This window comes from Miscanthus floridulus, chromosome 18 (assembly GCF_019320115.1).
Source record: "Miscanthus floridulus cultivar M001 chromosome 18, ASM1932011v1, whole genome shotgun sequence".
Lineage (NCBI taxonomy): Eukaryota > Viridiplantae > Streptophyta > Magnoliopsida > Poales > Poaceae > Miscanthus > Miscanthus floridulus.
In genome coordinates this window covers 29,193,022-29,206,606 of record NC_089597.1, presented here as the reverse complement: position 1 = coordinate 29,206,606, position 13,585 = coordinate 29,193,022, and the positions used below count along the sequence as shown (strand labels likewise).

General features: G+C 46.2%; 1 protein-coding gene across 1 annotated transcript; it reads right to left on the bottom strand.

Annotated features, from left to right (window-relative positions):
- Positions 1–4,975: 4,975 nt before the first annotated feature.
- Positions 4,976–6,826, bottom strand: LOC136522997 (exocyst complex component EXO70B2-like). The gene has a single exon (XM_066516783.1). It carries the CDS (start codon positions 6,626–6,628, stop codon positions 5,180–5,182), a length of 1,449 nt encoding a protein of 482 aa, XP_066372880.1. The 5' UTR covers positions 6,629–6,826; the 3' UTR covers positions 4,976–5,179.
- Positions 6,827–13,585: the final 6,759 nt, after the last annotated feature.

The following is a 13,585-nucleotide window of genomic DNA, read 5'->3' as shown; positions in this document are numbered from 1 at the left end:
TTCAAGCAAAAACCCCGTCGATTTAATTCTACAATTTATGATAGGATTAAAGAAGAGATTAATCGGCTATTGCAAGCGGGGTTTATACAGCCATGTAGGTATGCAGAGTGGGTCTCTAATATTGTGCCTGTTGAGAAGAAGGATTCTGGGAAGATCAGAGTATGTATTGATTTTAGAGATCTGAATAGAGCTACTCCAAAAGATGAGTATCCTATGCCTATAGCCGATATGCTTATCAATGATGCTTCAGGACATCGGGTTATTAGCTTTCTTGATGGTAATGCCAGTTATAATCAGATTTTCATGGCCGAGGAAGATATGTCTAAGACGAGCCTTCATATGTCCTGGGTTTGTTGGTCTTTTTGAGTGGGTTGTGATGACATTTGGGCTAAAGAATGCAGGTGCTACTTATCAAAGAGCTATGAATTTGATTTTCCATGATTTAATTGGGGTGATTATGGAGGTGTACATTGATGATATTGTGATCAAATCGGCCGCCCATAAATCTCATTTGGCCGATTTGCGTCTTGCTTTTGAGAGGATGCGCCGTTATGGATTGAAGATGAACCCACTCAAATGTGCTTTTGGGGTATCGGCTGGATAGTTTTTAGGCTTCATAATTCATGATAAGGGCATAGAGGTTGATCCCAAGAGGATAGAGAAGATCAAGAAAGTTAAGGCACCTACGTGCAAGAAGGACTTGCAAAAGTTCTTGGGAAAAGTGAACTACTTGAGAAGATTTATTGCTAACTTGTCTGGGAAAATTATTCCTTTCACCCCTATATTGAAGCTGAAGGATGAATCTGAATTCACTTGGGGGGCAAAACAACAAGAGGCATTTGAAAAGATAAAGGAATATTTGTCAACACCACCTGGTTCTTCGTGCACCTAGGAGAGGAGTTCCTTTCAAGTTATATATTGCTGCCGAAGAGAAGGTAATTGGGGCTTTTTTGACTCAAGAAGACGAAGGTAAAGAATATGTGATTGCTTATCTTGGTCGCCGTCTTTTTTATCTCGAGACAAGGTATGCCCATATAGAAAAATTATGCTTATCACTGTACTATGCTTGTGCTAAGATGAGACATTATCTTTTGTCTAGTACATGTGTTGTTGCTTGCTAGGCCGATGTGATAAAGCACGTGTTATATCGGCCAATTCTTCATGGAAGGATAGGCAAATGGGCATACGCACTAATAGAATATGACTTGACTTTTGAACCATTGAAAACATTAAGAGGTCAAGTTCTTGCTGATTTTATTGTTGAGCATGGTATTGATTTAGATGATGAAGTCAATTACCTTACTTTTACTCCATGGAAATTATACTTTGATGGATCGGTTTGTAAAGATGGCCAAGGTGTTGGTATTATTCTTATTTCCCCTAATGGTGCTGAAATTGGAATGTCAAGCCGATTAGATTTCTCTTGTACCAACAATCAAACCGAATATGAAGCTCTATTATTCGGGTTGATCATGTTGCGGTCTATGGAAGTAAAACATGTTGAAGCTTATGGTGATTCTTTGCTGGTAGTACAACAAGTTGCTGGTGAATTTCAATGTTTGGAAGGATCACTAAGAGCTTGTCTTGATGCTTGCCTTGATGTTATTGATTATTTTGCCGAATTTCAAATTCAGCATATTCCGAGGCATGAAAATCAAAAGGCCAACATGTTAGCTCAGCAAGCATCTGGCTATGATGTCAGTGGACATAATTTCCATATTCAAGAATAGCCAATGCATGAAGATTTCAATTTTTCTTGTGTAGGTACAGACCAGTCGGCTCAGCCAACTGACCAAGTTGGCTCAGCCGACTACTCTTCTGCTGTGGCCAAGTCAAGCTAAGCCGACTGCCCTAGTTGGCCAAGCCGACACCTCTAAATCGGTTAAGCCAACCAGCCCAGTTGGTTCAGCCGACTCCCCTGTGACCAACCCGGTCAATTCGCTTGAGAAGCTATCAAATCAGCCTGATATAACTTCCAGTGATGTTGGGGCCGATTTAGAAGATTGGAGGACTCCCTTGTTGAGATATCTACGTGATCCAAGTGCCAAAATTGATAAAAGTATTCGGCGGAGCGCTTTCAAATATGTATTGCATAATGATGAGCTTTATCGAAGAACCGCCGAAGATTTGCTGCTTAAGTGCTTGGGATCAGATCAGGCAAGAGTGGCTATGGGAGAAGTCCATGAAGGAATCTATGGTACGCATCAATCGGCCCTGAAGATGAAGTGGTTATTACGTAGAGCCGGTTTCTATTGGCCTACTATGATGGCCGATTGTTTTCGCTACTATAAAGGTTGCGAAGAGTGCCAGAAGTTTGGAAATATTCAGCTTGTGCCTGCTGCTGTGCTTCATCCTATCATCAAACCATGGCCTTTTCGTGGTTGGGGGTTAGACTTCATTGGCCAAATATATCCCTCATCTTCGAAGGGACACCGATTTGTGTTAGTTGCTACAGATTACTTTACTAAGTGGACCGAGGGAGTTCCTTTGAAGAATATGACACACAAGGAAGTAATTAAGTTCATTACTGAGCATATTATTCATAGATTCGGCATCCCTCAAACATTAACTACAGATCAAGGGACATCGTTTGTGTCTAAAGAGGTGAGGCAATTTGCCTGAATTATATAAGATCAAGTTACTCAATTCATCTCCATACTATGCTCAAGCCAATGGCCAAGCTGAGTCTAGTAATAAGACTTTGATCAAGCTCATCAAAAAGAAAATTGAGGAGAATCCAAGGAGATGGCATGAAGTTTTGTCTGAGGCTCTATGGGCACATCGCATTTCAAGGCATGGTGCTACAAAGGTTACTCCTTTTGAGTTAGTATATGGCCAAGAGGCCGTGTTGCCTGTCGAAGTGAATTTGGATGCATATAGGCTTGCTAAACAAAATGATTTATCAGCTGTTGTGTATCATGATTTGATGATGGATAATATCGATGAGGTGACTGATGTGAGATTAAAAGCTCTCAAGGAAATAGAGAAAGATAAAGCTCGAGTTGCCAAAGCGTACAACAAGAAAGTCAGGAGCAAATCCTTCCAAGTGAGAGAATTGGTGTGGAAAACCATACTACCAATTGGATCGAAGAGCAATCAGTTTGGCAAGTGGTCACCGAATTGGGAAGGTCCTTACAAAGTGGTCAAAGTTATATTCGGAAATTCATATGTGCTAGAGACATTGCAAGGTGAACGTCTCACGAGAGCAATCAACGGGAGGTACTTAAAAAGGTACTTTCCAAGTGTTTGGCAAGAAGCCTAAGTGCTCACCAAACAATGGCCGATACATGTATCGCCCTTAGAAAAATGGCCGATGTATACATCGTCCTTAGCCACTGAGCAGTCGATGAGATGGGAATCGTCGCTGTTTGGTTTTAATTTATTTGATTAAGTGTTTTCAGGTTTATGCATCATTCACCTGAAAACAGGGGGGCATATGTTGACAACCAAAAATGTTCATTTTGTGAAGTTGTCAAAATGTGAAACGGACTTCAGCCATTGCGTTCCTCTCAGTCGAGACGGTCAAGAAACATATATGGAATGTCTAATTCGGAGTCCGGATGAAGAAGTTATGCCCTCAGGAAAGATGCCTCAGTCGTTGGGAGTTCCGACCCAAGTCGGGACTTCCGACTGTCGGAAGTTTCGACGTGTGTCGGGACTTCCGGGAAGCCTGAAGGAAATCTGCTCGGGTGTCTGGGGTTATCCCTACGTTGGAAGTTGACTGTCGGAGTTCCGACTCGAGTCGGAGACTTCCGACACAAGTCGGGACTTCCGACTGGACTTCCGACTAGACTTCCGACATACCTGACAGAAAATCCTGTTCGGATCTGGCCTTTTGGATTCCTGATCCGAACTGTTCCAAACTCGTGGGAAACTTAGAAAATAAGGCTTGGAGAGATTTCCTACTGGGATAAGACCACCCCCCTCTATATATATGAGAGGAGCATGGCCGATTGAGATCCCATCTATCCAATCGTCATACAAACCAATCTATCAACTCCTTATTCCCTAATTCCTCTCTCTCAACCCCTCTTGCTGTTCGTTGAGTTTCCGGTGAGATTCAGCGGCATCCTAGGCAGCCTTGCTGGTCCTAGGAGATCCTCCACGTGCTCCTCCCTGACGGGTCTTCCCGGGAGAGGTTCGGGAGCTTTTCCGGCCAAGAACAAGCTCTACATCAGTCTCACCGATCTTTAGATTGGTTTGATCGATTACGCCGCGTTCTCGCTGCGTTGCAGGTTGTGTGCAACCTCTTTGGGCGTCCAAGGCCCTGCTGGTGTGTTGGTTTGGGGTCATCCTCAACGTCAACATTTTCCAACCAAACAAAAGGTTCCTTAAGAGCTCTCATAAAACGTTTTCCCAATATTTTGAGACTCCTTGTCAAACATTCTCATCTGAACTTTTTTTGTTAAACATTTTTCATTGGAACTTTTTTCCTAAATCTTTTTACCAGAATAGTCTCTCTAGATTATTTTGGGACATTTTCCCCAGATCTTTGATTGTAAACTTATATTTAAAAAAATATTTCCGACTTGCGAAAACATTTTTTTGACATTTATTTATCCAAATCGATTAAATATTATGGAGTAAGTCAACATGAACTCATTTTTTTTTCTTAGGTCAAAGCTGATTCCTTGTTATCCATTAGTCTTATTCTCTAAATCCTCGTTTAGATAGTCATTTGAACAAAAATTGGTCTCCATAGCTTATCACCCTCCAATAGTTTCCTTATATCTTATATCTATGCAGACTTTAGAGAGTTAACCTCATTTTGCATCTTCGCCTAGCTAGAAACCAAGAAAAGTGTATGGCAACAGTTGGGGATCTAGTTGAATAAGTTGTTGGGGGAACTTTTTTCATCAAAATTTATATTCCTATTAATATGGAAGAATATAAAGAGCTTCTTGTAGTTGATCTTACTATATATTCTAAATATACAAGATTTATTTTTAGAACTTTACAAGGCAATGTTTCAAAGACTAACATTCAATGCCCTCCTCCTGTACTTGTACTTGTACACCTCAAAATACTAGAAAAAAATTTGTGCATGAATATTACTCACTTTACTTGTATAGCTGCATTGGTATTCACTCCATTCTACGTGTTTAGTCTAACCCACGCGAAATGAGACGAATACGAGTGCAGCCGATCAAGGCCAAAATATATTCCATGCATCCACCTTCTATCCTTCAAACAAATCTGACAAGTGCTGCTCCATCTCCTCCACGGTGCGCCCTTTGGCCACCTCTACCTCCGGATGGTCTTCCAAGTACCGTCGATACACCGGCACAACATTCTCTGCAACAGTCTTCCGGAGGATTCCCCGGATCACCGGGTTGGGCACCTTCCAGCATCTCTGCGCGCTGCAGGTGTTCTCCAACGCCGTGTAGAACGCACTCAGCCGATTGCTTCGGCGCCGGAGAGCAGCGCCAGACTTGGTCTTGGTGCCGCCGCCGTCCAAGCGAGACACGACGGGTTTCCACGACGCGTCCATGTAGCCTTTGATGTAGCCTTCCATGCGCTCCTCGCGGACGCGAACCCACCCCGGCGGCAGGAACAGCTTGAGGTCGGAGCGCACCGTGCGGCGCACGATGGCGAACGTGTTGTTGAGCATGAACACCTGCCTCAGCCCCGGAAACGCTAGCGCGGCAGACTTCTCCTCCAGCACGGCCTCCAGGCACGATATGAGCTCCCCCACCAGGCCGAGGCCGCCGCCGCCAGCTGGCACGCGCGGCGGCGCCCGTGCTTCGCTGTCGCTGTCACTGTCGTCGTCGGCGGCGGCGAGGACGAAGTAGAGGGAGATGCGGTTGCGCAGCAGGCAGCGAAAGTAGCCCATCCAGAATCCGACGCACGGGTGCACCTCGCCACCCTGTGGCATCCGCCACGGGTAGTGCGACCTTATGAACGACGTCCGGAGGTCGCGCCTGCAGCGCCGGGCCGCGTCCACCAGCCCAGCGAGCGCGGCCTCGGCGGCGACCGAGACCGGGTGCGCGGGGCCCCAGGAGAAGAGCCTCGCGAGGACGGGGAACGCCTCCGACACTGGGATATACACGTCGAGCACCGCCAGCAGCTTCGACGGGGAGCTCCCGAGCGCGGCCACGGCGCCGGCCAGCGTCAGCATCGCTCCGGCGCTCGCGGCCGCGAGCTCCCCCATAGCGACCACCTGCGCGGCCATGAGTTTCTGGTGGCGAAGGCGGAATGCGTGCTCCATGGCGCTCAGCGCCTGCGCCCACGCCTTGACCCTCCTCCCGACCTCCCGCCGCGATAGGAGACCACCACCACCGTGCTGGCCCCCGCCCAACGTGCCCGTGTCCAGCACCCAGTCGGCACCGAACCCGGCGAGCCAGCGAGACAAGGCGTCCGCGCGCGCGCGGGGCCTGGCGGGAGAGGAGAAGGCCGGGAGGAGGGCGAGCATGCGCTGCTGGTGCCTGTCGATGTCATCGAGCACGCAAGCGGACGACTCGGCCACGGTCACCAGTTGGCGACCAGCGCGGTCGGCCTCGTCGGCGTTGCTGCTGCTGGAGCCGTCGCTGTCCGAGGGGCCGGAGCGCGGGGACGCCGCCGGGCTGCTGCCACCGCTGCTGCTGTTGTCGTAGCCGCCGGCGGGGCCGAACCTGCCGCCGTGCTCCATCTTGACGCGCGGCGCGTGTAGATGGCGAAGGGCCTGCAAGATGCGCCGCAGCAGCTACTTCCAGCGAGGCACGCGAAGTCTACATGTCAACGCACGCAGCAACGGGCAGCGTCTACGGCTTTGGATAGTTTTCTCGGCTGCAGACTAGTTGTGGCCATGTTTAGTTGCTCCTAAATTTCAAAATTTGGCACTATGTAAAAAGAAAATTTCCCGTCACATTAAATTTGTGGTATATGCATGGAGTACTATATGTTGACGAAATCAAAAACTAATTGCACAGTTTGGTTGTACTTTACGAGACGAACGTTTTAAGCCTAATTAGTCAACAATTGGACAATTATTACCAAATAAAAACCAAACGGCACTGTAGCCAATTCGGCTCAACTAAACACGGCCTGTGTTCATGTGTTGCAACGAAAGCAGTGGCCGTGGCATTGACTGGTGCGAGTCGCTTGCATCTTCTGGCTCCACGCGTTTTTCCACTGGATCGGATAAGCTGGACTGAGGCCGCGTTTAGTTCCAAACTCAAATTCCTAAAAAGTGCTATAGTGGTCATCACATCAAATCTTGCGATACGTACATGGAGCATTAAACGTAGACGAAAAAAAACTAATTACACAGTTTGGTTGGAAATCGTGAGACGAACGTTTTGAACCTAATTAGTCTATAATTGAACACTAATTGTCAAATAAAAACGAAAGTGCTACGCCCAATTTCCAAAATTCGGCCAACTAAACACGTAAAATATCCAGGCAAGCACGGAGGCAATTCACGGAAGAAACACCAACACGCGGGGGCGTGGACTCGACGAGCGAGTCTTGTGCACCAACCAAGCACCCCCTTCCCTTTCGGCTGTCTTCTCCGTTGGCCTCGCCTTCGCCAGTCACCGTGATTGCTCTGTTCTGACTTCTGAGCATCTGGCGGATCATAGCTACCAGGCCTCACCAGACCAGCCGCCGAGACGCCGGCCGAGGGCCCAAGGCCAGGTGCCAGTGGGCGCGGCTATCGGGCATTGGCTATTTGACTCGCCTCAAAGAGGATCACAGGCTCCTCTTTGTATATGATTTGAATAATTGTTAGTCGAAATTTATATAAGTTGCACTTTTTTTTTCTGTTGGTAGAACTCCTTTCACTACTATACAAAAAATATGTTTAGCCGCGGTTAAAATAGAATTTAGAAGCGGTTTTTGCAACTCTTGCTACATGGGTCTCACAAAAATCAAGCATTAACAGGGACGGACAAAATTACCGATCACCTCTAGAAGTCATTTTACTAGGGGTTATTAGTAATGTTGTCTGGTCATAAAATTAAATCAATTTAAAATAGCTCACTCCATGCCCACGTCATCCCGCCTGCCAACACAGAGCGACGTGGGGGCGGTGGGGGTGGGGGTGGGGATAAGGGACCACACTACTAGGACTAGGGGTGGCAACGGCCCCGTTACTTGACAAGTATTTGATCTATTAGGAGACGGGGATGGGATCATTAAGGATGGCAACGGGTCAGGTTTTGACTTGAAACCCGTGGGTTTCAGACCCGGTGGGGGTAGGGGCGGGTCTGATTTTCGCCCGGCGGGTTTGTGGGTTCGGGGACCTAAAACGGGGTGGGTCGGGGGCGGGTTTTGTTTCTCCCCCGCGGGTGCCCGTCGGGACCCGACATTTTGTAACCCTAGGTATATATTCCAGACTCAGTTGACTGATTGACTCCTCACCCCACTCCCCTTCACCTGCCACTCAGCCCGCACCCTGCACCGCACCCCTACCCGCGCATCTGACGTACTTCCGCAGGGCGCTCGCTTCCGCCGTGGGCCGTGGCACCATTCCGCCGCCGCCTCTAGCACTTCGCGCGCAGCGAGCCTCCGCTTTGCCAGTCGAGCGTGAGCCTCCGCAGGGCGCGCGCCTCCGGCCTTCGCCGTGGGACGTGGCTCGCGGCTCCACCCGCTCGGCGCCTCTTGCATTGCTCACCGGTCGCCACGTCTCAAGGCCATGGAGGCACAGCGCATCTGTCGCGACTCAAGGTTAGTAGGCCACGGAGGCGCAACGCATCTCCATGGAAACCTAGAGACCACGACCTCAACCTCTGCCACCACGTGTCACGACCATCTCCCCTCTGCGCTCCTGCGGATTCGCCTGCAGTCTGTGTTGCTGAAACTTGGGTCTCGGGTCCCCCGTCGGGTTTCGGGTCCTCGTCGGGTTCGGGGTGGGGGGTGAATTTTCACCCGAATCATGGTTCAGATTCAAGGCGGGTTTTGTTGGCGGGTTTTGGGCGCGTGTCCGCCCCGTTGCCATCCTTAGGGATCATATCTCTCTCCGCGGGGATCTTAACGGGCAAAAAATCATCCCCAATGGGTATGGGGACGTTCCTTATGTATCGTCCTTGTTACTCCCGCATCTCGCATCTCGTGAACCTGTCAGCCATCGCCCACTCACGAAGTTGTGAGGTTGGGAACCACGTCGTTGCCCCTCGCCTGGTCGTTGGTCACCGTCACCCTAATCCTTCATCTGCTGCCCACCAGCCCTCCATAGTTCCACTCCACCACCGCTCTGTCCACTTCTCCACCCTATCCATTAGTTCCTTTGCCTCCACCCTCAAGCCTCGCTCCTGCAATCCTCATTTCGTACCTGGCGAACTCACCAGTCCTTACTGGTGAAGCCACGATGGCTCCAACTCCCTGCACACATCCTCGATTGAAGAAAGCTGCTTCTCTCCTCTTTTTTTTTTTATGATTTTACATATTTAAATTGGAAATTTTGATATACTTCATGTTCAATGTTATCCGGTACACAATACCAGTCGGGACCACTTTCAAAACCATGGTTAAAAAATAGAGACACCTCTAAAAATTATTTTTATAGTACTTTTTGGCTTCTCATTTTTTTGTAAATGAATTTTAGAGATAAGTGATTCTGTTGCTGAAAGTAATCCTATAAGATAAGTTCAATGCCTAAAGTCATTCTACATGGAAGCTATCTTTTTTTTCTGCTCTCATACTCCTAATTCATTTTAGAGATCCACTTCACAAATTTTATATAGAATTACTTTTCTATAAAAATAACTATTCGACATTGATCCTCTGGAGTTCAACGCAGAAGCTCTGCTAAAGAGGCTTTAATATGAAACAAAAGAAAAAAAAAGTATACTGCTTTCTCCGAGCCTGACCCAAGAAGGAAGTGAGCTCGCAACACGAGTAAAGTAGAGGCCGAGCTGGTGGAGCTGTGCGCCCATTGGGACATTATCCTTTGCCGTTGACATGGTCTCGCACTCTCTGTTATCCAATGGCTATTGTATTGAAGAACATTCTAATTCTAGTCCACATGTCGTTGAGTCATTGTTGCACGTCTAGGGTTTGGGCCAGCTTAGTGCCATGCGTTTGACATCCTCTCTATGGAAACAAATACTCTGTAATACCCATGGTTCTAGGGTCCCTCTAAAGTATTGCACAGAAAACTCATCCCCTCTCTATGTGCCACAGTTATGCTCCTTGTTTTTGAAAAAAAAAATCAATGCTTATTTCATTCTCGTGTGAGGGATTCTAACAAAGATTGTTGTGATAAATATGGCTCAAGTTGTAACCACGCCTTTTTGAGACCCCACCATCAAGAGTTAAAACCAATTCGGAATGGTACACTCTTGTCAAACGGTTACATGATTGTTTTTCATACCATTGTTGCTTGTTCTACCTCACAATCAGATGCCCCAGTTCAAATTTGTACGGTCTCCTTTTTCTTCTTTACTGAAAAATTTCATGTTACAATACAAGCCAGTTATGAGTGGTAGAGGCCCTACAGTAGTAGTGTTTATAAACACCATAAGACTTGTAATTCTTCCAACAGATGTAGTATGTTTGGTTCACTAACTATGAAACTTTGGGAATAATTATTTTGTTGGGGATTACATAGTTGGAAATTATCAAAAATTTTGGGAAATATGGATTTTATACTATACACATTGACGGCCACTTAGAGAAAATACTGGTGGCGCTAACACTGTAGTCCACCTGTAAAGCATTGCAGGGAAAGAAACTCCTTTAGTAAAGTAAGTAAAAAAGAAAGAAAAACTCAACCACTGGTAGCCATGTTTGTCAGAACCCCAATGGAACAATCCTTTTTATGCACAAAACCATCCAAGTAGTCTAGCTTCCTAGATATCTCTTAAATAATGCATATGGTGATAATGACTTCCTTTTTTGATCCAGTAATAATGTGTTACATGTTTTAACATTTTCATAGCCATGTTTGGCAGAAAACCACTTGATACTCTACACAAAACAATCATAATTTTTATCCACAAAATAATCAAAGTAGTCTAACTCTGGATATATACCTCCTAAACAATATGAATGTCAATAATAACCAGCTACTTGGAGTGAGTAACACATTATAACTTTGGCATTACTCTACATATAAAGAACACATGCCAAACCCAACGTTAGAGTTCACTTCCATCCATGGTGGAGTTCATTAATATCAGTGACTTTTACCCGTAAAGTTGTTACACAGTCCACACATACATATATTTATTATAATTTATTATAATGTACATTGCCTACGTACATAGTTACACAACATAAATCCATGCAATGATTTGGAAAGAACAATATCTATCACTTGTCCAAAAACCCCGGCAAAAGAAAAACTATTGAGATGGCATGTACATTGTAGCTAAGGTTATTTTCGCTTTGATAATTAGCGACTATTGTGTATATATGAATGTAAGGTAGCATAGTTGTCTAATATTTTTTATTTTACACACTTTTTTCACCATGCCATTTGTATGTTTGATAATATATGCGAACTGTGATGAGTCAAGTTCCAAATTGGTTGTGGGTCAATACTTGAGAGCCACCCATAGTGGTTTTCTTATTTTGTAGCAGCATTTTATTATGTCTATATCCAACAATAATGTATAAGCATCTATACACCCTAGTCAAAGTATATCTACAAGATTGAATAAAACCATGCAAATTTAAGATGCATGAAATTAAGCAAAATGACGATTGGGCCAGCTCAGTGCCACACACCTGGCATCCTCTCTATGGAAACAAATAATACTCTATAGCACTAGCCTGGTTCTAGAGCCCTCTGCAGTACTGCAGAGATCCTCTCTTTATGAAACAACCCCGATTTCCGTGATAGGAAATCCACAGAGTCAAAGTGTAATAAGACCGTGGTAGATCATATTACCCAAATTCCAGTCGAATATCACATCCAAACATCGATAATATCAGAGTACAAATAGTGCGGAATTACATAATTTATTACATCGCAGCATTGGCGGAATAAAAAGTAGCATTCATCCAGAACGGCTTGTAGATAAGATCGCTAAACTCAAGCGTAGGCACGAATCCCTCAATCGTCAAACTCCTCGGAACTATACTCCTCAGCAGAACCTGTATGCCAAAATTTATCAGTACGATTTGTACTGGCCACTCCCAACCCTATGAGCATTGCTTTGTGAAAATTGGATGCAAGTTGGATATAGTCAAAAGGAACCTATAATGCTAGGGTTTCCTATTTATTTAGTATATCAAGTACATATAAAAGTATAGTCAAGTTTTAACACCATTACCACCCTATTCCACCCCATCTCCATTCCAGAGCCAGGTTTCGATCCTAGGATCGACATACCACCATCTCCACACCATCACCATACCATAACCATACCATCACTCAGTCGACAGGCCAACTCCCTCTCAGCACTGTCTCAAGGCCCATAGCCCCTGGCTACGACCGAACACTCACTTCCAGGGGGGAAAGAAGGACTCATCTCTCTATCTAGTTTAAGCGAAACCCAGGAAAGATCCATAGCCGACAAGTCGGCACATGTATCGATCGATCAACCATACACTCTGCAGAGGTTTTACATAACCACAAGATCTACCTTCCTCGCTGACCATCGTCAACTGGGCTGATTCCGGCCGCTTGCTAGCCTAGGATAATGCCACTCTACCATTCAGCCCTGGTACACCCCAAGTCTAGTTTGGGGTGGCTGAAACTGTGAGTCATGAGCCGGGTCCACAAGGTCTCCATGAAGTCTCGGAAGGGTGTGGGGGATCCTCCGCACCCCGTACCTCCCTCGCATTGTCCTCTATCAACCTAGCAGTAGTGGCAATATCCTACCAAGTAGTCCGGCCGTCCCGCACCATATAGGGCGAGTGGTACGTAAGGCTTCCCGGTGAATCTGAGTACTAGTAAGTCCTTAGGGGTGACCAAGCCAGAATGTCTTCATCAGGGTTTCCATTTATCGTGCCACCACAGCACCTCCATCCCGGGCTCCTCCCATCACAGGTTCACACCCAGGACCACCTCATATACCATTTACCCACCACAGGTATCCATTCCAAGGGTGCCCAGGTAGCACCACATGGCATGACTTGCCCTAGGCTCGTCATATACTCTAACTTGGTCGACACAACCCTCACCCTCCACACACCCAAGTCACACACGCAGCACTCTCCCCGTAGTCCATAATACACCACGTATTAATGTAGTATAAGCGTAGTAGAAGTACAAGCGAATAAAATATAGCAGTAAGCATGTGTCTAACCTAATAGCAGGGTATGCAGGGGTAAGGTTGCGTCAAGGTAAAGGCCATCAAGAAAGCATACTACCATGCAAGTCCTTTCATAGTATGATTATAACAGTAAAGTAAAGCAATAGCAGTTCTACATTAGCCATGCGTAATAGGTGCTACGAGATTAGGTGGGATGTGGCACCTTCAGTGTAGTCGTCCTCGTACTCCTCACGATACTCACAATCCTCGTCGGTCTGGTGCTCCTCCGAGTCTGCAAACGATCGCATTATAGTCACGTTAGCCACGTCTATAGAATAGCACAAAGGAGCAATGAAAATTCAAAAGAGCCAAATGCACTCAAACATGGGTTCATTGCGTAGGGCTCGATTTTTGATGAATTTTGGTCCTGGTTTCGTATTTTTTTGAGGTCATATGAATTAGTT